The sequence below is a fragment of the Anser brachyrhynchus genome (assembly GCF_964034855.1).
Source record: "Anser brachyrhynchus genome assembly, chromosome: 1".
Taxonomy (NCBI): Eukaryota; Metazoa; Chordata; class Aves; order Anseriformes; family Anatidae; genus Anser; species Anser brachyrhynchus.
In genome coordinates, this window is record NC_137694.1 from 147,156,335 (window position 1) to 147,184,007 (window position 27,673).

General features: G+C 45.2%; 1 protein-coding gene across 6 annotated transcripts in view; it reads left to right on the forward strand.

The window, feature by feature from the left end:
• The window catches only part of SH3RF3 (SH3 domain containing ring finger 3), a 237,620-nt gene extending 210,634 nt beyond the window's left edge, over positions 1-26,986 (forward strand). For all 6 annotated transcript variants that reach the window (XM_080583370.1, XM_080583375.1, XM_080583372.1 and 3 more), the window contains 2 exons: positions 15,228-15,565; positions 23,700-26,986. In XM_080583370.1, coding sequence (XP_080439496.1) covers positions 15,228-15,565; positions 23,700-23,868 — 507 coding nt within the window. In that variant the 3' untranslated portion in view covers positions 23,869-26,986. The remainder of the gene's footprint in view (positions 1-15,227; positions 15,566-23,699) is intronic.
• The last annotated feature ends 687 nt before the right edge of the window (positions 26,987-27,673 follow it).

Consider the following 27,673-nt stretch of genomic DNA (forward strand, 5'->3'; position numbering starts at 1 on the left):
GCCATTGATCAAAATTTCTTTTTCTTCTTAGCATTTTTGATGTTAGGAAATGCTTTCAAACTCCCCACAGATATTTCCAGCGTTGACTTTGCTGCCAAGCAGCCTCTGAGAGCTCTTCCTCTTCCCTCTCCTCTCCCCCTTCCTCTGCTTATCTGCCTTGTAGCACTGTCACAGGATTTCTGAAGTGGCCGCGGTGGATTTCTCTAGCGCCGTTTCGAGTGGTTCTGTGCTGTGTTCTGTGGCCGTCAGGGGAAGCAGATCCAGGGGAGGCCAGGATGGAGAGTGCTTTAGCTTCAAGAGGAAATTTGCTTCATCTACTTGCTGGACGCGAAGCTGCTTGGGTGCCAAGATGCAGCATTGTGCTGGCACCTGCAGGGACCTAATTTTATAACGCATAGGACCTGTGGGTTTTTGCTAAATACTCAGCACTGTTTGGGGAAAAGAAGCAACACAGGCAATGGAAAGAGCACGCAAGGGAGCACCGGAGACAGAAGGCTGGAGGCGTCTGCGTGCGCGTCTGCGTGCGAGCATCGCGGCACCGGCATCCCCGTGGCAGGGAAACGTGCAGGCTCCGATGGCCAGGCGTGGGAGTGGGTGGCAGGCGCCTCCTTGGCTTAGTCAGGTGAAATGTGGGCACTCTTGTGGTATCGATGGGGGATGTTGACACATCCTGGCTGTTAAGGCGTTGTAGGGGCCGTCTGATGCGAGGGTCGAGGCAGTAGTGTGAAATGAAATAACCTTCCTGTCCCAACTGAAAAGACACCTCTTACTCAGAAGCTGTGGCACTACTGCGTCTTGCACTCAGCTAGAAAGTCCTGCTTCCTCGCCTCCTGTTTGCCCTCTGATAAACTCCAGTTTCCTCGTCCCTACCCCAGGCCACACGACGCTTCAGCTGAGCAGCCCGCTGCAGGTCATGCCTTCTCCCTGCCCCGTTCCTGAGGAACGTGCTTTGGTCCCTCGTAATGGTGAGCTCCCAGTTCCCATGCACAGGTTGAAAAACAAGAGTGAGAGTAACGTGACTGTCACTGCCCCATCATTCCCTGAAGGGACACGCAGGGTGAAATCATTCCAGCAGAAAAATAAATAAATAAATAAATAATTAACAGAAAAAAAACGTCTGCCTTGAAAGCAGTGCAACTCTGCAAACAGTTTGCAGGGCATCAGAGTCGGTGGCATCTTGGCCTCCCACGTGTCCAGGACTCATTTGCTTTCCTCAGTGGCTATCCAACCATGTGCTTACAAGCCAGCAAATCTTAAACAGCCAAGAGGCAACAGAGATTATTCACCGGGATACAAATATCTCAAGTGCTAATACAGTTGTTTTATGGAGACAAAGTTTGAACTTTGATGTGAAAATCGATGGTAATCAATTTCTCAGTGTCCACATTTCTCTTTTTCAGTCGCAGAGGTACTGGTATTTTTCCTTGCCTTTCTCTGTGGTTACTCGTAATAGGTGGGTTAAAATATCTGGGGTCAACACAGAAATACTTCAATAAGCTCTGTTTGAAGAATTACATAAACTAAATGAAATTGCAGTTTCTGTCAAACATCAGTACTGTAGAAACAGTACTTCGTGACAGACAACAAATATCTGCAGCATGCTTCTGTTTTCATCATGTAACTTGAGGGCATAACCAAGTTATAGCAGAGGGATATTTATCTTATTTTGTACATTTTTGTTTATTTTTCATTTCGCAGTAGCAGCAGAAAGATTCACGAGCTCTCAGCTTTTATTGTGCCAAATGGTAAAGCCACTTTAAAGTCAATCTGCTGGGGAGTTTTGTTGGTGGTGGTATTATTTTTTTTTCCATCTGAATGTCTCAAGCATCAAGTAATTCCCTTCAGACCAAGTCAGGACATGGAGCCAGTGGTTGTCCCTGTTGGTCTAAAGAAAAATGCTCTTATTATGCCCTCTGGAGAAAAGATCATCCCGAGGAATTCAGGAGATACACCATACAGAAGTTGTTTTTCAGACACTATGACTGCGGGATGTTTGGAATGAATTAATTTGGGGTGTCAATCCGTCATCCTTTTATAAAAACAATTAATTATAAAGGCAGAACTCAACACATTGCTTTGCTTTTTTGCATATATTTTGTTTGGTTCACATTGACTGATACGTTTCTTTAAGCTAAGACTATAGAAGGTAAAATATTCGTTCACATCAGACTGTATTCAGCAGTCTAGCAGCAGACTGGCGTTGGGCTTCATCACCAGATGCCCCAGGGAGAGAAGTAATTTAATGTGAGGCCATGGCCAACTTAATTTACAGTAAAGTAAATTTGCTGTTCTGTGTTTTTTAGTCCCCATTCATGAACAGTTCAGAACTGGCATATTTAAAAATGGAACTAGCTGGCTGTTTTGATGACTTCAGAGATCTCAATTCCCTCCTGTACCACATCATGTTACTCTTCGTGTCTTCAGTTTTGAGACAGGAGAGGGGGGAGGTTGGGCAGGCAGAGCCTATCAACACAGTGGTGCCTGCTGTGGCAAGGGAAATGCATAACCTAGGCTTTGATCAGGACATGAAAGAGAAAACTGGTTTTCCAACTTTTAAATGTTTTTCTGGATAGGTTTTATATCTAAGCCAGATACTTTTGGTTGGCAGGTTTAGACACAACCTGGCCGAGAGATACTGCTGACCAGCAGGGAAAGTGGCACGGGGAAGGTAGGAAGGATCATGGCCCTGCAGGCATGGGATGGGCATCTGTTCACCAGCCATGAGAAAGTCAAACCATGGATGCCTAACTTCTCTTAAAATTGTTCAATTAAGATCACTCTACAACTTCCTTGAGCAATCTGTTCCAGTCCTTCCATATCTCTATTGATAGAAAAATTCTTATTATCCCTCCTAAATCTTCCGTGGTTACAGATGCTTCTTTATGTCCTGTTCTGGAGAAGCAGCTGATAAGCTTTCTCTTCCAATAGTTCCAGTATTAGAGAACTAATAGCATGTTCTGCTCTCACAATTTCTCTGCTTCCAGCCTAACTGAGCCCGGTTCCTAGCCTTTCTTCACAGGTACAGTTTTCTGGTCTCTGGTAATACTTTCAGCTCTCCTTTGGACAGTCTTCAGCTTGCTGGGGTCTTAAGGAGTAGTGCCCCAGAATGGAATTCAGCTGAGACCTTGTTATGGTCAAGTAAGTACTTTCCATGGCTTACATAAAAGATGCTTGTTAATGTGTTTCCAGGTGAATTTTGCCTTTTCCGCAGCAGCATCTCGACTCACTCCGTTTGTTATCTACTGTAACTTCCGTGTCCCTTTCTGCAGAGCTGCTGGCTTGCCAATCACTCCTCATTTTACATCCGTGCATTTGATTTATCCTTCCAAGCAGTTGCACGTCATGCTTGTCTTTCTCAATTTCACCGTGTTGATTTGGGACCATTTCTCCATTTTAGGAAAATTGTTTTGAATTGTTACCCTGTTTGTTCTCTCAGCTGCTGGCAGACACACTCAGCACAGTGCCCACTGCAGGTTTTAGAGCTCTCGCTCAACTACCAAGTAATTAATGAAAAGATTGAATAGCACTAAGCCTAAGACAAGCCCTGTTGGTACCTACTTGAAATGCTCTTCCATTTGACAGAAAATCATTACCTGGAACACATTGCAAAGCAACTGGTAACATCTGGTTATCTGTCTTCAGTCTGACTTCTTGGATGTATGCTGCTGAGTTAAAACAGAGAGAGAGCAAGTCTGGAACGGACCCCTCAAACACACACATTGCTGTCCTAGCAGGAAGAACTTGAAAGGACAAGCTAGTACAAGATACTCATCATATTGTCTGCTCTACTGTGGGAGGACTGTCAGATGCAGCAATAGTAATCATAGTACAAGAACTTGATTGGAAGTCATGAGTGCTTAACTACTGGGCTACCAATTCTGTTATCTTCCTAGGCAGAGACATTCCAATTAGCCATGGTCAAACTGAAGATGAGATGATTCAAAGCCAGTGTTTGCCCATATTGGTTTGCTAAAATGAAAATAAGAAAGGCTGTCAGTCTTTTGGTACACAGCGCCATTTGATCAACCCCTGAGGTCAAGGGGAAATCTTTGTGCACTTTTATCCGACTCGTGTAAAGAGGTTTTCAACTTCATCTGTGGTAGGCAGGCTTGGAGACAGGCTGTTATGACAAAGCTGTCATTTCTGCTCCAGTGCAGTAGTGATTTTATCTTTATATAGTTTCTATCATTTTCAGATATGAGATCTATGCAAGCAACATTTTCAGAGGCTTTTTGAGCTTCTGTGTTGTAATCGACCATTTTGTGCTATTAGTTGGCAGGATCCACCTTTGATTCCAGGTCACGCTGGCCTCTTCTGTACCAGTCAACTAGCTGGTAGAGCAGAGAGGAATATGCTGCGTATCTGCCGTTGTTGCTGGATATTTGTGCAGTAGCCACCTGTGAGAGCATGACCGAGTGTCACAGCCTCATTGTGTAGCACACTCCAGAGGAGCAGCAAATGAGCCATTTGTGTCCAGAGAGTTCATGAGGCTACCGACGTGAGTATGCCTGCAACCCGTGTGAGGTGGCACTCACTGGCTGCACCAGTGAAGTTTTCCTACTGCCAGCTTTGACATAAAACGTTTCCTCAGACCTTTTGGTTTACCCAAATCAGCTGGCGCCTGACATTTGAGCTGACGTGTTTTGTCTCACAGTTGGAGTGGGCTGAGGAAATGGAGAACGTTGGTTGGTTTAGGTGGGAAACGTGACAGGTAGCAATTAGTTAAATCAGCGTACCTCAATTGCATTTAATTATATGATCATACCTGTAGGTCATGTGTCAAGGAAGAAAAAGTGGCTAGAACAGACAAAAGAAAGGAAGATAGGGTGGGAGGATAAGATTTCACTGTATAATGAACCAGGCTTAGGGCAAAAGGAAACAAAGCCACGACGCTATGGACTCCCCTTCCCTCACATAGTTGTTCTGTTTGGCTTAGCAGCATTATGGGGCTTTTCACTGATGATCCTTCTTGCTCAGCTCTTTAATTTAAGAAAAGAGAATATTATTCCTCTAAAGACCTGACTTTGGCATTAGGGTGTTGCTTTTATTAGCAAATTGTCTTTGCTGGTTCCATTTTTATTTTTTTAAGTAACAAAAAGGACGAAACAAGGAAAAAAAGGTGAAACCCAATTATTGCAGAAGAGAGGATGCTCCTATAATAAATTCTGCCAGAGCTTCAGCAGCTTCTAGCAAGCCTTTAGCCACCGCAGAGCTTTATTAGTAACTACAACCCAAGTGTTGTGGCATTTGGAAAGCCGCAGAGCCTTGGTTACTACATCAAAGAAATTGTCATTTACATGCCTGGGCACTCCTCTGACATTGACAGCCGGTTACTTTGCAATCCTTTAAAATGATTCTGGGATTCCTTGTTCCTTTTGTAAAGAGCGTACATGGTAAATTGGTCTCTGTAGGGGAAAAGGGCTTGGGCCACCTCGGTGTGTCCCAGGAGCGGTTCACAGGGCATTGCTTGAAAACGCAGAGCAGGACCCAAACTGAGCGCAAAGCTTAGGCACTCGTAATAATTGTAGTAATTGGCACCTCAAGTGTGACAGCGACCAGCTCTGTCCCCACGCCGCGCTGCCGAGTGCCACAAGGGCAGCGATGTCCGTGGATGTAGGCCTCACGGGATTCCTGCTCATCCCACAGCCCCTGAGGGGCTGAGCTCACCGAAAAGATGCTGGCAGTTTGAGTCAGTGTGTCTCTTCTGTGCCTCTTCTCGATGCTATCGATGCACCTCGTGTCTTGGCTCTTGTCTTGGCGGAGAACTCAGGAGGGCCGGAGGGGCAGGGGCAGGGCCTGTTTTTGTTTTACATATGAAAGGCACTAGGAATGGGGCTTTTGGATGCTCAAATATGATGCTTTGGGAGCTGCTGAAACTGGAGGGCAACCTTCACAGAAAGTGAACTGTTCGTGCTCGTGACTTTAATCAAGCCCAGGACCTGCTTCTACAACACCAGATCGCCTGGGAACCACCAGGCCCCTCTTGTTCCTGCCCCTCGCCTGAGCCAGGCTGTCCCAGCAGCGGTGTGAAGCCCAGCAAATAGTCAGAAATACGTTGCCTGCTCAATAGGAGCTTCTGCTTTCATAGCCTCTGGCCCACAGTCCATGCGGGTGTGATAAGCTCTGTCAGTCTCGGCTGGTTCCTCGGTCTCTAGTTAAATGCATTTTTATGAACTGGTGAATTGTTTGTAGGAATTATTTCACTGTAATGTGTTTCAGTGTCTGGCGCACACAAATCCTGCCAATTTTTCATTGTCCACAGGCAGCCCTTTTTCCCTTCTGTGGGGAATTGATTTTGAGAGAAGAATATACCTGCTGTGATGCCTGAATTCTCCGCAAGCAATCTTGCCTCTGAGTGCCAGCCACCCCAATGCTATTTAGCTCACAGGAAGTGCTGAAATTACAGCCCGAGGTGGCATGGCTGCTGCAGTGGTATCAAACAAGTGGGAATAGAATCGTCAGTGACAAGGGACGAGATGACCTCCACTAATCCAAACCTTTTACCCACATGTTTCTGCTTTCCATAAAAGTACAAATCTCACTTGTCTGTCATTTAATAAGATTACAAGGCAAGACCATGCAATTCTAACTGTTTGCTTCTGAAATGAAATCCATCCCTTGTGAATGGGGAGAGCCAGAGCTAACTATGTGTAAGATCAGAGTATGTCAAAGCACATCCTGAATTCTGTCATGGGTTTTCTTTCATTCAAATGCTCAACGAGTGAGCTTGTTCTGGCTTTCTGCAAAAGCGAGTGTTGCTCCCGGTGCTCCCCAAGACCGATAAATCTTTCTCATTTCCCTACAAAAGACAAGGAGCAGCAAGCTAACCAGTCAGTCTAAATCATCATATTTAAAAAACACTAATTCTAAGCAGTTTGTCTAAAATTTAATGTGTTTCTACATCTTTTTCTCGTTTCAGAATCCTGTGCTGTCAGTGAAGCTGTGATAGATTTTCTCTAGCTTCAGTAAATGAACCTAACTTTTCAGAAAGATGCTTGTAATCCATCCATCTGTTTTGCTTAAATTCCTTGGAAACTACAGTTAGTCTACCAAAATTGCCTAAGTCATTTATTCATACTTGATTTATATATATATATTTTTAAAGGTTTAAAATTTCTGGCCTTCAGTTTAGGGTGGGTCCTCAAGACTTGATAGCATCACGTAGGAGACCCCCATGCTATCTCCAAGGAAGCCCTTGGCCTGTGCAAAGGCAGTGCAGTGCCAGGTTAGGAAGCAAGCTGGAAGCAGTAGGGCCCCATCAGCCCCAGCACCAGTACTTTTGTGGCTCCTTGCTGCGGGGCAAACTCTGCAGCCCTTGGTTTGTGCTGTTTTGCACAGCAGAGATGGAGCCAAGGAATCCAAATAGCAGTTGCAGAGCTGTGAAAGTGCTCTGGGGTTGCAGTTCCCAACCTTCTGTGTCTCTTCCTCGGCTGACGGTGCATCCTGATGGCTGCTTTTTGCCCTCTCTCAGACCCCTGCAACTGAGGAAGTCTCTGAACAGCTGATTTCCCAAAGCTGGTATGACACGGGGCAAGGTTCAGCCCTGGCTTTGTCCTATGTTCTTGCCCAAGTAGCTATATTTATATATTTTTTCATAACAATCATTGTCACTGATTTTACGACTGCCTCTACTTGCTACCTCTTTGCAGCAAGGTGGAGGCACCCTGTGTATGCTCCAAGTGCTGTTTCATTTACCTCTTGGGGCTTCCTGAAGCAGCGGTTGGATCCATACCATCATTTTAACAGCCTTTGCTAGATGGGTTCTCCATTAATTTATCTAATCCCTTTTGAACCTCTTTGTACTTTTGGCTTCCACAATCCCGTGCGCAGGGAGTCTGTATTTAATTATGTGTTGTGTAAAGAAGTGCTTCCTACTTTTCAGTTTCAACCATTTGCCTGATAATCTCATTATGCTTCCCCTAATTCCTGCATTGTGAGAAATAAGCGATCTGTTCCCAGGTTACCTTCTCTATGCAGTAATGGATTTTGTAGGCCACTATCCTATTTCCCGTCAGTTGTCTGCTTTCCAAGCTGGCATCTCCACTGTGCAGGAGTTGTTCCACACCTCTCATTATCCTCGTTGCCATTCTCTGCACTGTTTGTAGTTCTCTAATTTTAGTCCACAGCCTTTTCCAGCTGCGGTGGCCAGAACAGGACATGGTGTTCAAGAAGGCATGGCGGGGCTTTCCACGATGTTGTTTCCTATATGAGATCTTTGCCAAGCTCTCCAGCACTTTCCTAGCAATTCCCAATATGATCTTTTGCCTTTTGATATTGCTGAGCATCAGGTTTTAGGAATGACTCCCTTTCTGTATGAGAATAGCCAATTTAGAGTCAATAGCAGCACGTGTATGCTTGGGGTTATTGATTTCTATTTCCAGAGTGCACACTGCATTGACTTGTCAGCCAGTTTCACAATAAGCATTAACTTTTGCTGAGTGCTGAAGTTTATTACCCTAAGGCTCTTGCTTCGTAGTGGAATTCACAATTCCCAGTTAACCTGGGGGTAGAACGAAGTGCCTAGGAAATGGGGTTCACAAAATCTGCCAGGCAGAGCAGGTATTTAAGTTAGCTGCCAGGAGATACTGGTAGGGGAAGGGTAACTTCGATCTTCTTTTCAACCTGAGAAAGCTCCTTGTTTCCACTTGGGATTCACAGCATGTCCCCAGTTCTGCAGAGTGCCAGGTTTTCCTTCTAGAAACACAGGATGAGGATCCCTTGTCCGACTGGTCATGTTTGGGCATCTCACACTTGTAGCACTTGCCTGAAACTCCTCTGTTCAGTTTTCTCCTGAAGTGAGATGGGAGACCACACTTACCATGTGAAATATGTATGTTTTGTGCCTCTGCTTGTAGGCTGAGGGGCGCAGGGACAGGAGAATGGAGCAGAGAACTCAGTGCTTTGTGCTTTGAGGATTGCTGAGTGAGGAAGGGAGCTGAATGCCAAATGCGTGCAAGGATATCATGTCTACTCCCTTGTTTTGAGCTCCCGGAGAGGTTGCTCACACTTCAAAGGAAGAGATGGACTAAACTCAGGATTAAAACACATCCGTCTGAGCTTGAGGTTACTTCCAGAGATACTGGCTGCTTGTAAATAAGTGGAAATGCTGCCATGGACTTGGCTAAGACCATGGTTTCATCACCTCCTTTGGTGTTATTGTACTTCACTTTTTCAGCACACAATTTTGAATAACTTCATCGAGGTATTGAGTAGTTTTCAGTTCCCTGGTGCTCTGTTTCAGCTTTTCCCTCTAAAAAATATCACTGAAAACTGTTATATCAGGGCACGGAGTAAGTTGCATATCTTAAAACTTTCCATACTTTTCATAACCATCACCTATTCCCTGCATACCAGACCAGGAAAAGCAATGAAATACAAAACTATCCGTCAGTTTCTGCCTCCATCAAACTCAGAAAAAAGACAATATCAGGGTAGCACATCATCTGTCTCTCATTCACAGTAAATAGTTTTAGAGTACCAGTAATTTTTCTCTCTACCTTCTGGCTGTTACGAATGCAGCAGACTCCAGGAAGCCCAGTGGTGGCTGAGACTCTGCTTCCACTTCAGCTTTTTTTTTTTTTTCCCTGCAAATTAGTCTTTAACTTTGTTCCAGTATTTGAAAGATCTAATATTCCATCTAAATTGAATATTCAAATATATTTTTAGGTTCCTTCTGCATCTCTTTTAGTAGTCTCTAGAGCCTTGCATCCCCCCCAGTTCACCAAAAGCACATGATTAAGTGCCTGTGTGCTTTGCGGTTCTGGGGCCTGAACTCTTAATTTCTTTTCTCAGTTTTGTTTTCAAACATTTGAAAGGCCTGGTGAGATCTAACTGCAAGACATTTATGGTTTTAATACTAGGTATTGTAAAAGTCAGTGGCCATAAGTCTAATGTGTTTGTGCATGTATGTATATACGCACATTACTACCTCTGGAATTCAAGAGCTAATGATGTTATGAACCTAAAATCCTGTTTGTTCCTTAGCATACTTGTATACTGAGATTATAATAATAGACGTCTGGCCAGAAGCAGTTGTCTCCATTAAAAACTAAATCTTTGGCAAATATTTCCACGTAACATGAGATATACAACTATTCTTTTCCTAAAATCAGAAAAACTTGTGTAGCAATTATGGGAAAGTAATTGCTGTTGTCTTCTGAAGTGTATCTATCACCTATGCCTCATCAGAAAACTGACAAACTGCAAGTGATAAACGCATATCCAAAAACTTCTCGGATGAGAAGTTTTCCTTTGAGGTGATGCTGGTTTGTGTTTTGCACTTTTTAAATAATTATCAAAATCTCAAGTCCAATAATTTTACAGAATTTGAAAACCTGAATAGCTTTTTGCCTAAAAGACAACCCAAAAGACCACCTACTCTTTCAATGCAAGCATCGGTCACCGACAACCAAGTTGGAATCAGAATAAAAATGCATTACTCTCCAGACACTAACTTAAATTTACTGGAAAAAGTACCGACCAAGTTAAACAAGCAATAAAAGTGGTGTTTTGGGGGTACTGACTGATAGATGAGTTCCTCGTTTGTTCTTTAGGGCTCAGGGCAGCATTTAAGCAGTTTTGTTTCTCTTTTCTTCATTTTTAAATGATTTTTTTTTCTCCCTCTGGCTCTCTTATCTATTGATGTAACTGGTGTTGCATGAGAAATTACCTCATTTCAATGGCTGGAGCCAGTTCCTCTATCAGCTGCAGCAAGGTCTCCTCATTCATTTAATGAGCCTGGATAGGTAGGAAATGAAGTATTAGGAGCTGCAGATGAAGAAATTAAAGCCGAATTTTCTGTTTATTAGGGTGGTTTGGAAGAAAAAAAAAAAAAAGGAAAGAAAGAAAATGAAGACTTATATTAATAAAGCCAGGATATATAATTGGTATTTGGATTATGGCATGATTATTACTTTGCAGACACGGGACTCCATTATCACTCAGTCATCAGCGAAGGAGCCGCGTTCTGAGCTCATCTCATCTCTGAAGCTGAAAGAAGAGCTGGTTATTATCTTCAAGTGGGGTTATTAATGAGGGGAAAAATCATCCCCAATTACTGTGAAGCAAAATATTTCAACATTTACATATCTGAGACTTTAATTTTGATCTAGTCTTTCATGAGTTCTTAAGCTCAGACCGTACTCACTTTTCAAAATGCTCCCACAGTGACATATCGAAGGGAAGCTGTACCTATCCAAGTGTTGGCTTCCCAAGGCTTCAGGGTCTCAGAAACATTGCTCATCCCATCCATGTGTTGCCAGCAACTGACTTCCACTGAGAAGGAAGGAAGTAAGAAATTCTGGCCTGGAGATACTGTCTGTGTTCACAGTCCATTTTTTCTTAACTGGGATTTATCTGAAAGCTCTTTTCACTCTTTCTCTCTCTCTCTCTTTTTTTCTTTTTTTTTTTAAAGAAGGTATTGATCCTTATGAAATTAATGGTTTGGAAATTTTTGACTGTGAACCTCCTCGAATAAAACCTGAGCAACACAAAGGTGATGATTTAAATTCAGTTAGACGTGTGGGCAGTAGCCAGGAGATGGGAGAAGGGCTGTCAGGACTGCGAATCCATCCATCAACACAGATGCAAAGGTCTGACCTTGGTGGGTTCAGGAGGCAGGGACGTCAAACACAGTTTGCAGTCAATTGGAAATGCAGCTACCAGACAAAGAAAACTCAATAATTACACAGCTGTTTCAGTAGATTACAGATTTCCTAGAAAGCGATATAACAGCAGTCTGTGAATGGAAAAAGGAAACCATCTTTCTTTTTTTTTTCCTTCAAAAACGTAATTCCTGAAAGTCATCAGATATGTCCTCTGTAAACTTCTCTCTTTTCAAAACCCACAGAGTCTGCTGAAGATTTCTGTACAGCACTTATGCCCGCTAATGTTTAGATGATTTACAGTGAAAACTGCTGCAGAAAGGTCTGTCTTGGACAGCCATATAAATATTAAATTAATTTCTTATGAAGGATGGTTGCTATTACACTAAATATTAAATGAATTCATAATACTTGGACACTCGCAATAAATCGTTTCTGGGATTGCGTTCTAACATTCCATTCCAAAATCCTTTCTTTTTTTTTTTTTTGGTATTGAAGCCATGGAAAAGGACCAGTTGCTCTTAAAGAAACGTGTGGCTTCGTAACATTAATGAATTCCCACGGCAGAAGGGGTTTTAACTTACTCCCGTTTTACAGATGGGAGGAGGAGGCATGAAGGGGTTTAAGTTGAACTGCTGATCACAGCAGGTTCAAACCCAATCTGTTTCTCATGAGAGACATCACGATAAATTATCAGCTCCTGACAGTCCTCGTTTTGCTTGAAGTGCTCTGAGCGGAGGATCTGGCAGTGTGAGACCAGAAGAGGCTGAGAGAGCACTTGGCAGAGCCAGAGAGAGGGATGTAATGTCTACACTCCAGGCACTCAAGGTGTTTTGTATGTGTTCACCTCCAAATGTCTTGCCCACGGGCACAGAGGGAAGGATGGGACTCTTCTGGTTTTGACTAGCAGGTCCGTGTTTAGTAAATGAAGTGCTTCGTCTTAGCTCTTTAAAGACCACAGATCTTAGCCTCAAAAGTTTAGTAAAATGCTCAGTTGAATACGAAGAGGCTAAAAAATCAATTCTTTATTTTGCCTTTTGTTAGAGCAGAACGACGGGTACATCAGTGAGTTCATTATAGCTCTCTGCTGTCTGAGGGATGGGAGCTTCAGTGTAGAAATTGATGCCAGAGCTAACCTTGTAGGGTGGAAGCTGTTCTTGTAAACAAAACCGAATGCTTTTTAACGTACAGACGGGTGTGAATGTATGCATTTCCTTCTTTCCAAAGATTTTGGCTGCTATGCCTTACATGGTCTTAGACATACAAGGTATTTCTAATGAAAATTTGCCAAGGTATTTAAATTAGAAGCAGAAATGAGAAAAGCTGCTACCACGTAGGAATATTAATTGTTCATTATACGGGGCTTCAGTTCATGTAGTTACTTTGCATGTGCAAAGCTGCCAATTAAAGAGGCTCAAAGTGCTCACTGCCGCACAATAACCATTTCTCCAGAGCCCCACAATGGCTATTGCATTCTGTCACTGACCTTTAGACACCTTCAAACGCATATTGACACAGTATGCTGGGATCGTTAGAGCTATGGTTTCAGTGAGCTACAGGGAAAGGAGAGGTTTGCAAGTTTTGAAGAGCTTTAAAATTTGATGTAATGATGACAGCAGCGGTATTTCTTAATTAGAGAGTGAGAGAAACACTCTGTAACACACGTGAAGTATTTTTTGGTATTAGTATTTTTACTTCAGGTGAGTTCCAGCGTGCACAGCTACCACAGCTCCTGCAAGGCTGCCTTCTGGTCAGGGAGGGGAGATGCTTCTCAGGGGCCTTTGGCTTGCTTTTCTGGTGCATCCAGGGGAATTAAGGTAGTGGTTTAGACCTGACGGTGCCATATGGCCAGCCTCCCTTAGCTTCCACAGGTTCTGCCTGGATGAACATCTTGGCAGGAGGGATCCTTTAATCCATAGAGTAACCTGTAAGTGACAAATGCCCTTAATAGTGGGAGCTGGTGGTATGCAGGAGACCACCATACCGCCAGCTGGAAGCGTAGTTCAGACTGTTCTTCAAAAATCACTGGACATTGTCTCTGAAATAACAACTGTACTTTGCTTTTGTTCTTCCATATTTTAACATTTACGGTATTTCTTCTTTCTGATCAGTCTGTGACAGCTGAAAAGTGCAAACGAGAACTTTGGGAGCCGAGACATCAGATACTCCAAGTACATTTACAAGTAGATTTACTACTCTGAGCATCTTCTAAAAGCTTATATTTATTTTAGTGTAGCCCTCCTATTCTTTAAAGCTGCTTTGAAAAATTACTTCAGCAGTCAGCACATAAATGAGCATCATTTTAAACCTCGCATGAGACATTTTGTCTACAGAGAATAAATAAATTGCTGGCTTGTATTTCCAAACAGTGTTCCGGCTCAAAGATAGAGAGATCCTTTTCCATAAGTACTGTGGTTGCTGGGTTCATTTTTTTCCCCCCCCAGGAACCTATTATAGAACAAATTATCAAATATAGCCAAACTTCTCAGCCCTGAGTCTCTGAAGATAGTCTTGGATAATGCCTTGCACGTCTGATGGAGGAGAAAGAAATCTAACAGACCTTTTACAAAACTTCTTGTGTGGTTAAAAAAAAATGGAAAAATTACTGCAAAGCATTGCTGGTTGCAACTCTAGCCTAGCGCTACAGTGCACCCAAAAAAACTTTCTAGCTGAAGGAAAGAATATTCTCTATTTGCATGTGCTTGAGGTGGACATGTAGCAGGATTTCTCACTGTTATAAAGCATGCAAGGTCTGATGCATCTCTTCGGTAACAAAGGCTGAACTTTTTTTTTTCCATGTTAATTGAAAGAGTGCTGTTATCTTGTTGTCATTACTCTGTACCAGAAACCCCTGTAGAAATGTCAAAATTCACATGCACTGACAGTGTAATTGCCAAGCGTGAATGTTGTGGTCTATCTCCAAACGTAAACGCCTTTACATTAACACTGGAGGAGAAGTGGCCCACCTCTGGCAGGGAGATGCGGGTAGGTACAGCGGCGTAATGCAGGATGTGGAGGGGAGCACACTCTGCAAAGAAGGATTAAAGTCTGTCTCGTGCCTCCCTTCTCCCTACCGTAAATCTACATCCAGTAGTAAATGGTGAGCAGTGACTCAGGCAGCAGTGATGAGCGGTTCTCTGGCAATGGTCCGAGATCTAAAATCTTTCTGCAGAAGCTCGTGCTTTCCCAGCGGGGGTTTTTCAACGTAGGGCCTGCTGTGTCACCTTTTGGGAGTTTCTCTACTGGGGGACAGGATTCCTCTGGAAAGGAGAGGGCAGCAGTTCGGTTGCCACCTTCTCTGCACGGGAGGTTTGTACCTTTGCTGCCCCACTAACTGCACTGTTTCTTTCAAGAGACATATATGATCACTGCCTGGGTGGACTTGAAAGTAGAGATCATCTTTGCAATATGCTACGTCCTTCTGCTGAACAAGTGCATCACTGTTGGGTGGGGAGGGATTTTTTAAAAGATCTTTATTAGCAAAGGCTCAGGTTCTGCCTGGATCCACTCCTAGTCAAGGCAGTGAAGGGAAGTTTCCTGCCACACACTGAGATTTTCCAAAAGAAAAACAGAGGGATTAGGGATATCTGCTCACTGCCCTGATTTCCTTTGGTTCCTTTGCAGAAGGAGAAGAAGAGCGGGCTGCTGAAGCTGCTAGCAGGAGCATCAACGAAAAAGAAGTCGCGCTCCCCACCGTCTGTGTCCCCCACGCACGACCCCCAGGCGGCCATCGAAGGGGTCCTACAAGGAGCAGTGGGACCCGAGCTCTCCTCCCTCTCCAGCCACGGCAGGGCCGGCTCATGCCCTATCGAGAGCGAAATGCAGGGAGCCATGGGGCTGGAGCCTCTGCACAGAAAAACAGGCTCCTTGGATTTGAATTTTTCCATCCCTTCTCCTGCCAGGCAGCCCCTCTCTTCCATGGCAGCTATTCGGCCAGAGCCCAAGCCTTTGCCTCGGGAAAGGTAAGCCAGGTGTCTCCAGAGGTCACCTGGAGCATGCATCCATCCTCAGGGAGGGTTTGGAGGGGGACTGCAAGTTTAACTTTCTCAGGGGTTGTTGGGTTTTTCAGCTCTGGAGATGGACTGTAGGCGGCTAAATGGAGAGGACAGCAGTGCTTTCTCAGCCCAAAGGGTGTAGGTTCCGTGGCAAATACCACTTTATAAAGGGGATCCCAATATTTTAATAAACTCATGAGGCTCTCATGTAGCAATTTTGGAACAATAGCAAAGCTGCAAAGATTTGAAAGAAATCATTTTTTGCCTTAGAGTATGAATGAAACGCGTTGGACAGGTCAGTCTGACCCTGAATCTAGTCAGGGTTTTAGAGCAGCTGATGCAGGGCATAAAAAGGGATGCTACAGGACAGTCCACACCTTACACGGTGTTTACTGAAGGCAGGTTGCAGTCTGGCTGGGATGATAACAATAACCCTGTAACATATTTAAACTTCTCTAAGGCATCTGGCCTGTTACCACAACGTGTCCTGCTGAGCAAGCTGTACACAACTGGCCGGCAGGTATTAAGTAGATGGCAGACTCTTCGGCATTGGATGTCCCTCTAGATCAGGAATCCGTAAAAAAGGAGTTGGGTCTTGGACCCACACTGTCCAACATAAAGTCTTTGCTGCTGCAGGATGTATGACTAAAGAGGGAGGAAGGTGATGAAGAGGGTAGACACGATGGTACAGAGATAATTCAACTCTTTGGTGTGGAGAACACCGAGTAACAGCATATTTCAGGAGAGCCAAATCTGAGGCAAAATGGAGTGGACTCAGAGAAATATCATAAGAACAATAGATGATTTAAAACAATATGCTGTTAGGAAGTGATACACAGATCTTTGTTACATCTGTTAAATAGCAGGCTTAGGAACAGCTTGGTACCAGGCTGTAGGAGACTGAATAAGGGAACAGACATTTTGTCTGAAAGAGATGCTGTGGTTCAAGCACAGCTATTAGGCTTGAAGCAGAAATAAATACAGGCAAGTCCTTCAGTGCTGTAATGAAGGCAGCGAGAGCACACAATCGGAGTAGTCTCTTGTCCTTAAAATCCATGAAAAACCAATTTAGTGAAAAGAGTGAAAAACCAATCCCTATTTAGGCACACTTAATTTGGTCTACATCAGTTTAGATTAATGCTATAAGAAAAGCTAAATCAATATAAACCAGATTTAGCACCAGCGTAACTACATCAGAGGAATGCTGCACCTTTAGTTAAACGTAGTCATGAAAAGAAACCGGGAGGAGCATTCCCTGGCGCCTCTGGAGCTGGCTGTTGAGGTGCTGCTTTCAAGGCTTTGATGTAGAGAAGTCTGGACACCTTGTTTAATAGGCCAGGGCCAGTCCCGTATCCTACAAATTTCTCATTTCACCTCTGGAGGGTCCTGACAGTGAAATGTTCAACTAATGACAATTACAAGCAGCTGGAGTGAAACAGAATGGAGCCAGAGGGACACGAGTTAGCTGCGTCTGCTCAGCCTTGCTGGAATGAGGAGCAAATAGATTTAGACTGCTACAACTGTGCAAAGACTTCCAATTGCAGTATATGGTGGGAAGGAACTTCCTCTGATTTTAAGCGTTTTGATTCCTGAGTCTTAAATCTGAAAATAAGCTATAATTGAAGTAACCCTAATTATACACAGCAGGCAAGATGCTTTAATTGATTTATGAATTAACTTCCATATCATTGGTGTTATCTGCATTCCTTAACTGATCGTATGGGTTTTTTCATGCCCATAATGGGAAATATTAATTACCTTCATGCACTAGGAAGGATAATGCTTAGTCCTGGAATAATCTGAGCAGATACATTAAACACTTGCCTCTTAGAAATTCATCCCACATCCATCTGTGCTCATTAAATCATCAAATTGCTCAGAAGTACCAAATTATATTTTTTTTAAAACAAATTACAGTTTTCAAACCACTTGTTCTCTTCACATCTGGCAGCGGAGGAGCTTGCATTCAACATCACTCAGCTCCATATTTTGCTTGTTTGCATTTTGGTGCATTTCATCTGCACAGTAGGAGCAATTCTCTGAGAAAGAAAAGGGAGGGGAGGAAAAGCAAAAAAAAAAAAAAAAGGTTAGATAAACAGATTCAGATGCTGGATGAAATTTTAAAAAGCTGCAGAGCATTTCAGTGCACTTAGCTGTACTTGGCTTTCCGTCTCCCAACGCCCATCTGTGCGCACAGAAACAGAGCACTGGAAGGTTGGAAGGAGTAGCACATTCCTTAATATTTACGGCATTCGAACGGGGCTCACACAGGCAGCAGAGCACCGCTACTTCTCCCGTGGAGGCTGCCCTGCGTCTCCGGCACTCGCCACAGCCAGGCTACTGGTCAAGGCCAAGCAGCCGTGCCACTAGCCATGTCGGAGGTGCATTATGTGGCCCTCATTGCAGCTTGGCCCTCACACTTTGAGGTGCCTGCCCTGCTGCCTGGCAGCACGGCCCTTGGTGGGAGCTGCAGCCTGTCAGAAAGGAAGGTGTGCCGAGCTGCTGCTAATTTCTGTCATTTTTTTGTGCAAGGAAAACAAGTATTTTATCTTACCCCACTTGACATTTCCAAAACCTGGCCCTGGCTGGCTGGGTTGGAAAGGAAGTTGGTCATTTAGCCGTGATGTTTAACTGGGATGCTTTGTGCCCAGCCCTGCCTTCTGGGTGTAGGTTCCCACTATCCTTTTATAAAACCACCTTCTTCCTGCTGCTCTCTGCAGCCTGAGCAGTGGAGCGGAGACATTTCCCAGGTGGTGGCCTTGTCACTTCGTGTCGCAGCGATTGACAGTAAAGCGAATTCCCCATCAGGCTCCATGTGCCCACACACTCCTCTCCAGCTACTTCTACGTCCAGTTGCTGCTGGTGCAAGAAACAAGACCAGCACGGCCGGTCCCATACAGGGATGCTCTGAGATCAGGCAGCCGCAGAGGTGCCCGCACCCCATGCAGGCTGTCGGTTCACGTGGAAGAGGGGCACGCCATCTGCCCAGCAGCACCGAAGGAAAACGCTTTCCTTGCCACCCCCTTCAAGAAGATGTGACTGCGCGCGGAGAGGAACGGGAGAGGCGAGCGGGCGCGTGCGTGAGTCATGTTCCCCCGGCTGGCTGGCACCGTTCCCAGATGCAAACCTGAGTAAAACATGTCGCGCGTTGTTGGCTCTTTTCTAGTAACTGGCACTAATTCTGCCGGGCTGAGTTCTGATGAAGCGGTTATAGCCGGCCGTGCCGTCACGACCGGTGTATCCGTGCGGTGTTCGCGTGGCTTTCGGGGAGCCTTCAAGCACGCTGTAACCACAGCAGCACTGCGGAATGAAATAGGAGCAGTGAGTTTGACCTTTAAAATAGCCCCCCCTGTGTTTCCACGTATCCTCCCTACAAATCACTGCCACGTTAGAAATCGAGCTCTCAATTCAAGGAAGCATTCAAGCATGTGCTCAACGCCCATTGACTTCAATTTCGTCGTGCACGTATGTCTTCTTTGCCAGAAGGGAAAGCAAAGGAAGGGCGTGCTTCTTTCCTGGAAAGCAATACCAGAGAAGTGACCCCGGGAGTGTGTTCTAACCGAACGGGGACATGTGTGCACATGGTTAAGTGCTTCTCTGACTAGGGGCACCTGCCTCGGGACTGGGAAACTGGAATTAGCCACCTCGGGAATTGAATCCTGCAATATTTCCAGATTGGAGGTTAGCCCTGCAGTCCTAATTTGCCTTATTGTGCCCCTATTCTGTGAGCCCCCGAACCTCCATCATTGTACTGGATGCACGTATTTGCTCAGTGAGCAGATACTCGGTACTTTGTTTTTTTCCCCTCAGTGTTCAGGCCTGAGCTCGGCCCTTAATTACTGATCAGTTCTGATCAATGCTGTTCAATGCCTGTCTGCGCGCAATGGCAGAAGAGCCTGCGTGAGTAATTCAGACCAGACAACTGCCTCCCACGCTGCTAAAATGCATGAGATGAGTCTCACTCTGTGGAAAGTGTAGCACGAGGCTCTGCAGCTGGGGGAGTCGGAGAATCCACTCGCCTCGCACCTGCACTACTCAGTGAATTTCTCTGGGGTCACTCGCTTGGCATCTTCCAGCCTCCGCAGAGGACGAGGTGGCTTCAGCAGCCACACGTCTCTTCTCTTGTGTGTCTACATACCTGGCACCTTTAGCCCTTTTTGTGTTTTTTTTTTTAAAACAAAACCAGAACTTCCATTACGTAACACCTATCTGAGGTCAGCAATCTTAGCTGCACCTTGCAGATGTCAGCGGTAAGAGTGAAAGGAGAGCTGGATGGGAGAGGCGTTTCTTCTGCCTGCGGGGACGAGCACTGAAAGGACACAGGACATGGGTTTCACAGCTCTCTTTTGACAGCAGAGGAGCGGTGATGACAGACCCATTCCTGGCTCTCCGTGGGCGAATGCTGCCAGAGTTCCTGTCCCATCCTCAGCCCCGGTGCCAGCCTCAGCCCGTGCACCCTCCTGCCCTGCGGGGTGTCACGTCCAAGCCCCAGGCTCCCTCCACTGAGGCTCTCTGCTCTGCCAGCCTCAGCTCAGCACAGCTTCCCTCTCAGCACGCATGTCCACACCTCGTGCCAGGGCTTCCAGTTTTCATCACGGTCCCGTTTCTTCCTCCCTCAGCTCCTCAAGTACAGGGAGGTGACAGCAGTTTGGGAAAGCCCTCACCTGGGTCCTGAGGGCACTGCAAAAACTCCCCGACGTTCTCCCTCAAAGCGATGGGACCATCCAGGCTGCACGTGGGACCCTCAGCCTGACATAGTCAGGTGCTGTGGAGAGTTTGGGACAAAATGGTCAGCATTTGGCAGAATTATGACTGTCTGAAGGTACCATTTGCAACAGAAAATACCAAACATGGTTAATAATAGGCAGAGATGCTTGCCACGCTTGTAAACATGGTTGTTGCCCAGCTATTTAGCGTTTTTAAAAGTTGGTGGTTTAGAGGTATAATGTGACCTCAACAAAAATGAGTTGTTTCTGAGATCCATCTGAAATGCCAGGAGGCAGTATGATGTGAGAAAACCTGCAATTTTATTGTAGCTTCTCAAAGTCAAGGGGACAAAAAGGGAAATGAAAAGTGGAGATATAAATAGAAGCACAGAGGACTGCCTTTTTGGGAGCGAGGGAGAACGTCTTGGGGGGGAAGAGAAAAGGTCTTTTCTGCCAGAAAACACGGCTAATCTATGTATTTGCATTTATGTATGGCTAATACATGTGTTAAGTTCTAGAGAAAAAAAAAACTAGCCTGAAATGCCACCTGGAGGTTTCAGAGTGGCAGCACATGCTCTGACAGGAGCGATTTATGGTGCCTGCGAGCCCCTTGCTGGCAGCCCTGCCGTGCGATCATTTTTTTCTGCACACTGCAACCTTGATTGCTCTGGCTCTCCCCGGCACTGCTTCAAAAGCCTCTCAAGGGAAAAAAAAATGCAAGCATCTTTTTTTTTTTCTTTTTTTTTTTTTTTTGTCTCCCACGGAGGACTTCTTACCCGATTTGCAAGGGCTTTTGTATCTAAGATTTCCTTATTCTATCAAAAACACTTTGGTGTTATCCTAGGAGGTACCGTAGTTAATTAAATTTAAACCGTAGCGTTTGGGGTTTCCTTAAATGGGAAGGAGTGCTTCGTTTTGTAATGCAGTGACTGGGATTTATTTTTTTTAACTCTCCAAGGAAATGCTCTGAGAATCCCTTTTATGAAGATGGGCACATTCTTATTGAGCGTGGTCACCTCCCTTCAAATGTGAACCATTTAGGGACTGCCAAATCACCACTCTTAAGGCCCAGCCTGCCTTTAAAAGGTTGGCTGTGCACTTAAGGTATGACCTGAGGTGTTGGCAGTCCCAGAGGTCTTGGGGGACCCTGCACCAGACACAACCTTTTGCTGTTCCAACCCTCCTCTTCCTCAAAGCTTTTTGAGATCCCAGAACTCTCCTCCGGTGTGCTGTGGTTGTACGTGGAGTTGTGAGATCTGAAACTTGGCGTCATCTTAGCAAAAATTGTTCCACTCTGATAATTTAATTAATCAACACTGCAGCGGAGTGTTTGAAATAATGTGTGCATTCATTTGCATAATGGCTGTAATTGGCAAAGCCTCATAATGTAAGTGTAGCGGTTCCGCAGATGATAGCGTGATGGACCATTTTCCTGCAGCCAGCCAGCAGCACACTTTTCAACCTCTGTTATTTGCTTTTCCACAGAGAGAGGAAGTAACAGTGAGATTTACTGACCAAGGGACGGAGATGACCGACAGATTTTTGATGGCACTCGAACACACCTATTTTCCACATGACAGTGTTGCCATGTCAAGTTAACGAGGCTGTAATCAGGTTTTAGAGCAGAACCTCCACTCCAAACGGAGTTGAATGTGTTTCCACCTAACAGGATGTTTGGCCGGGGAGGTGTCCAAACGTGTAGCCAGATCTGGTAATTTCACTGTCGTGTCAAAATGGGGTCCCTAGCTTCAGAACGGCGGTCACTAGGTGCTTCAGAAATGCCTGCAAAGAAAACCAGCAGCTGCCACTCAGCAACCCCTTGCCTTGGTACCACCTCACAGGGAATGGCTGCAGGGAGTACTGCTCCAGATCCTTCAGTGCCTGTCGAACTCGGTCCTAAAAGACATGATATTATTTTAAATAAATGCTTGCCTGGTGAAAGCATGACTGGGGCATCAGCGGCCGTTCAGTGGTTGTGGAAATATTAATCCTCGGGAGATGGGCTTTAGATAATCAATTGGCAACTATCGTACCATATTCATTACGTTGCAATTAGCAAGACAGGTATTGATTGTTAACCAAATGCCAGAGGACCATGAAAGTACACGTGCTGAGGAGGAAGAAGAGTGAGGCAGAAATGTGTTCCCAGCTCCACTCACAAGTGCGCTGGTATAAAAGGTCCTGGGCAAAGTTCTCAGGAGGATGGCTGCTGATGAGCCTGACGCAGAATAGCCCTGTCAGGATCAGAGCTGTCACTGCTTCGTTAAAATTAAGTGACTCTTGAGAGCCCTGTTCCCAGGGAGCCCTGTGAACGGTTCAGGGTAGGGCTCCCTCTTGGTTTGGAGAGGCTTCGAAAGCGATTTCACATCTTTCCAGTTTAGTTTCCCTCCCAGGTCTGAGGGACCCAAAGCACATTCACAAGACGCATAGCAAGAAGACAAACGTGAAGTGCTTTGGCTGCTCTGCTGATACCGAAGGCAGTCTGCCAGAGCCCTGCCAATTCCAGTTCTGGATGGAGGGATGTGGCAGTGAGCAAGGCTGTCACTCCGGGCATGTGGCAGCACCGTCCTGCTGTCACCATCCGGCTTCAGAGCACGTCCCAGCGAAGCCTCTGGTCGAGCTGGCCAGCAATCTTCCCCTGATATTGAGTTTTAGTAGGAAACGTAGCTGCCTCAGACACAACTGTTTGGAGAAAAACTGACTTAGTGATGTTTCCAAACGTATTTTTCCTCAAGGTTTCTGGTTCACAGGAAGCGGGGGAGGGAGAGGCGAGGTGATGTTTCTGCCTCAAAACTCAGCCAGTTTTTTTCCCAATTACAAATCTTCCCATGTCCCGAAGCTCTTCCTGGCCGAGCTAGCAGCAGCCCCTGGGGCCGCTGGGCTGAGGAATGGGGCCGAGCAGAGGCGCTGGGTGCAGGAGGGGAGGAGGAAGCCAGCCTCCTTTCTCTGTCCCGGAGCAGGCCGGCCTGATATGGGGTTTCAGGCAGCTGCTGGCGCTGACACTTCATTAGCAGCAAAAGGAGCATGAAAGCCAGGCTGCCTTTTCGGTCTCGCTTTAGAGGGCAGCACCAGCAAGAGGCAAAAGGTTCCCAGCAGCCAAGCGGTGGCTGGCACGCACCCATCTCCCTGGGGATGCATCCCTCCCAGGCATCTCCCTGGGCCCTCAGTGGGGCCTGGGGGGGTGTCTCCCTTTCCAACAGCCACCCTGTCTGCTCACACAGCCCCTCGCGTCCAGAACAGGAGGTGGGGGCTCAGGACGGTGCAAAACAAGCTGAGGGGGGGACGAGTGCAGGCCTGGCCACGTCCACCCATGTCTTGTGGTGTGGCTGCTCCATGCCGCATATCAGAGGCAGGTGGATGTGTCTGACGCCGTCTTTGCCTTTTTGTTTCCGAAGGTACCGCGTTGTGGTTCCCTACCCGCCGCAGAGCGAGGCGGAGATCGAACTGAAGGAAGGAGACATTGTGTTTGTGCACAAGAAGCGGGAGGACGGCTGGTACAAAGGGACGCTACAGAGGAACGGCAGGACGGGCCTCTTCCCCGGGAGCTTTGTAGAGAGCTTCTGAGGACGGAGCACCGCTCTCTGGACTGGAGGAGCTTTCAGGGGAAACTGCATAGCACAAGAAGAGACAGCAAAGGGAAACTGGACTGATAACCACTGCCATTTTTATTTCCAAAGACTCCCCCAGGCCCTTCAGTCTACAGCTCTGGAGACGCAGCGCCCCGCTGTGCTTCTGAACCCGCGCGCGGTGCATACAGTGGTATGTTGAAGTAGTGCCTTCCACCTGGAATCACAGACTGAAAGGACGCCCATTCGGACTGTACGTAACCTGAACTCCGGCTGTTATCCCTTTGTGTAAATTATAGAGAAAATATCTTTAAAAAAAAAAAAAAAAAAAAAGAAGTTAAGAGGAAAGTTGTTATATTGCTGTAACTTATTTGTCAGAGCTGCAGTGTTCTTATTACTGGCCTATGCAAGATGGATTTGAGAGTTCACGGAGGTGTGCTAGGAAGCTCTTAAACTGGGATTTTGTTTTTCCTGACGGAAGAAGAGGGAGGGGAGGGTGGAGAAAAAAAAAAAAAAAAAAAACACGACTAAAGATTTGCGCGTCGTCATGCAAGAAAGAAGGAGGAGTCCAAAACGTTAACGTCATGCTTTCTATATACCTCAAAGATATGCTGCGTGAGTTTGTCAGTAAGTGTGTCAGTGCTCAGAGTCCCATATCATCCGATGTGTCCCGGCCTTCGTGTCGGGGAGATCCTGGAGGAAGTTTGGCTCCACCATTAAACTGTGGTTATTCAAGCAGAATCCCTTTTGCCTGTCTTCTGCCCTTATTATATGCAGCATGGAGTTTTGTCCTTCCGTATCACTTTCCATTGCTTTTTTGTATGACGTACCTTTTTACTGTAAGAATTGTTATACTTTATATATATTCCTACTAGATCAGACATTTCCTCTTTTTCATACATCTGGTGCTATTTTTTTTAATTGTTAAAGATTCGGTTTGGTTAAACAGAGAGGCTGCAACAAAGTTTGCATTCAACATACAAAATCAGAAGCGTACCTGAAGATTGAGATCAGACTATTTGTTCATGCTTCATAGAGGAAAAGAGAAAAAGCTGCTTGGTCACTGATAAATATACCTGAGGAGCGTGCCTGTGCAATATGCACACGCTCACTCTCTCTTGCATATTTATAGTGTCTGAAGACCCACGCTGAAGCACAGCATCCTGTCTGGAGAGTGATAATTACTCCAGAATTGGAAGCAATTCCCGGAGGAGTCATTTTAATTGACTTTTTCATGGCAATAAGAAGAACACTGCAGGTTCTAGCACGCGCAGGGACCTTGGAGTTTTCCTCTGTTGTTGCATCACGGAGATGAGAGCTGATCTGCGACGGCTGTAATTAGCATTACCGAAACACGATTTCTTACTGTAGAAATGTACAGTTTTTGGAGACTGTTCAATTTCTTAACACAGTCAAGCTACAATACAAAACGTATCAGGCAATATGAGCTTCCATCTACCAGGGACTTAAAGGTGCAATAAATGTAAAGCGAGTTTAGTCAGTTATTCCTATGAAGCAGAATGGGAAAAATTCAATAATGTAATTGTGAGAGTATTTAAAAAGAAATCAGCTCTTGGTGAATGAAATGTGATGAAAGAATTTTCTTAGCTGTATCTGTACCTTGCCTTTCCCGGCGGCTGGCTCTTCGCCAAAGCCAACATGTGGTGGTCATTTAAAAGCATGTTGGAGGCACTGTAACCTGGAGATGATCTTATTAAAAGGAAGAGGCCCAGTGGGTGATCATCATTACTACGTTGCCAGTATTTCATATGTGAAGGTGTAAGTTTTGTTTTCATTCAAGCCGTGTATACTAGTACATATCTAAAACGTGTAAGTGAACGTTCCTATTTAAGTTCAGCTCTGTGACTTTGTTCTCTGTAAAATAAGTTTCTTCTTGCTGTCACACGTTAACAAACAGATTCCAGAAACACAGTCCATGGCCAAGTATAGCACCTTCGAACAGGGAGGCATTATTTTCAGGATGTTTCTTTTTATATTCAACGTTGCCGCATTTGTTCGTATTCCAGATTGTAATGAGTCAGCCACTAAAAGTTTAGTTACTGTTGAGAGGAAATTGCCTTTTCATAACCAATAAGAGATTGAAGAAATGTCTTCTGGAAAGACTTGTTTGAGAATAGAGCCATATCAGTCCATTTATTTGGTCCAAATCAGAATTGGTATCGCTGCGCCTCAAACAGGAAACTGCACAGTTAGCAAGTTGGAAATGCCAAAATGCGTGTTATCGATTCCAATAAAAATTCTGGGTTAGCTCTGTCAGAGACGAGGAGATTTTTCTGACAACTTACAGTGGTTAAAGTTCTTTTAAAATTCTGTTCCGTGGGTGTATTTACTACACGCAGAGAAACAGAACAGGATGACGGCTTGGTTGCTGCCTATTGTGTTTAGCCAGATCTAAAATGGTTCCAGATTTCCACCTTTTAACGCTTAACTCTAACAGGACGAAAGTTGGTATGTGAGAAGATAAAGGGAAACACGCAGATGTTGTGTCGTGAAACCAGTGCTTTAATATATATTCTGCAGGGAGGATGGTGTTTCTCTTAATGGACAACAACCCTTCCAGTCATACCTCCTGCAAGGAAAAATAGTTGGGGAGGGGGGATCTGTTTTGATCACAGCTGTTTTCTGGCCCCTGTTTACTGCTTAGCATCACACTTCAGGTTATTGAGTAATCTTCTTGGACAAATCACTTCCATGCAGGGAGCACAAGTGCAGAACAAAATACAGATCAGTGATACGGAAACGTGACCCAGTGCCATTTGGAAAGTCCTGGGCTGAGAGAGGTTTGACTTGTACTGTGGTCTAATTTCTACCTGTCTTACAAGGGAAAGGGGAAGGAGATTTGCATCTCCTACAACAGGGGAGGGAAAGGAGAAGAATCCTTATGGTGGCCTCAGTTTGTAAAATGCCAGGTTTGCTGTTCTAGAAGTGGGTTCAAGTAATTGAACAAATTGTTTGGACTTTGCACAGCTCAGAAAATGCTTTGTTATACATGAATGTTAATGTGGTTTAGGAAATGTTGGCGGATATGAGTACAAATGAACTACAATGACTGTGTTTCTGATTCTTTAAATAAAATAAACATTAAGGCAACTCGATTGAGGTTTCTCTCTTCATTAGACAGCAAAGTGAACAAACAACGTTAGCAGCTCTGAGGCTTGCAAGGAAAAAGTAGTAATCCCAACATGAGTAAAGGCCAAGTAAAGGTAAGATCTGCCCAGCCAGAAGACAGAATGTCCTTCTGGTTCTTCTTTTGGCAGATCTGTGCTTTTTCAAAATTTTGAGAAATTAACACTGGGGTGACACATGGAGAAAAGCGGGGCAGGTCCAGAGGAAGAGAGCAGGGACGTAAAGAAAATAAGGCTCTGGGGTGACCTTATTGCAACTTTTCAGTACTTAAAGGGGGCTTATAAAAAAGATGGAGAGCAACTTTTTGCTCAGGCAGATAATGACAGGACAAGGGAGAATGTTTTTAAACTAAAAGAAGAGGTTTAGATTAGACATTAAGAAGAAGTTCTTCACTCAGAGTGCGGTGAAGCGCTGGCACAGGCTGCCCAGAGAAGCTGTGGCTGCCCCATCCCTGGAGGTGTTCAAGGCCAGGCTGGATGGGGCTTTGGGCAGCCTGGTCTGGTGGGAGGTGTCCCTGCCCATGGCAGGGGGTTGGAACTGGGTGGGCTTTAAGGTCCCTTCCAACCCAAACCTTTCTGTGATGCTATGATTCAATGACTGGCTGGAAGAGGGACCACGGTAGCAGGGAGGGCTGTAAGGAGATGTGGCAGCATAAG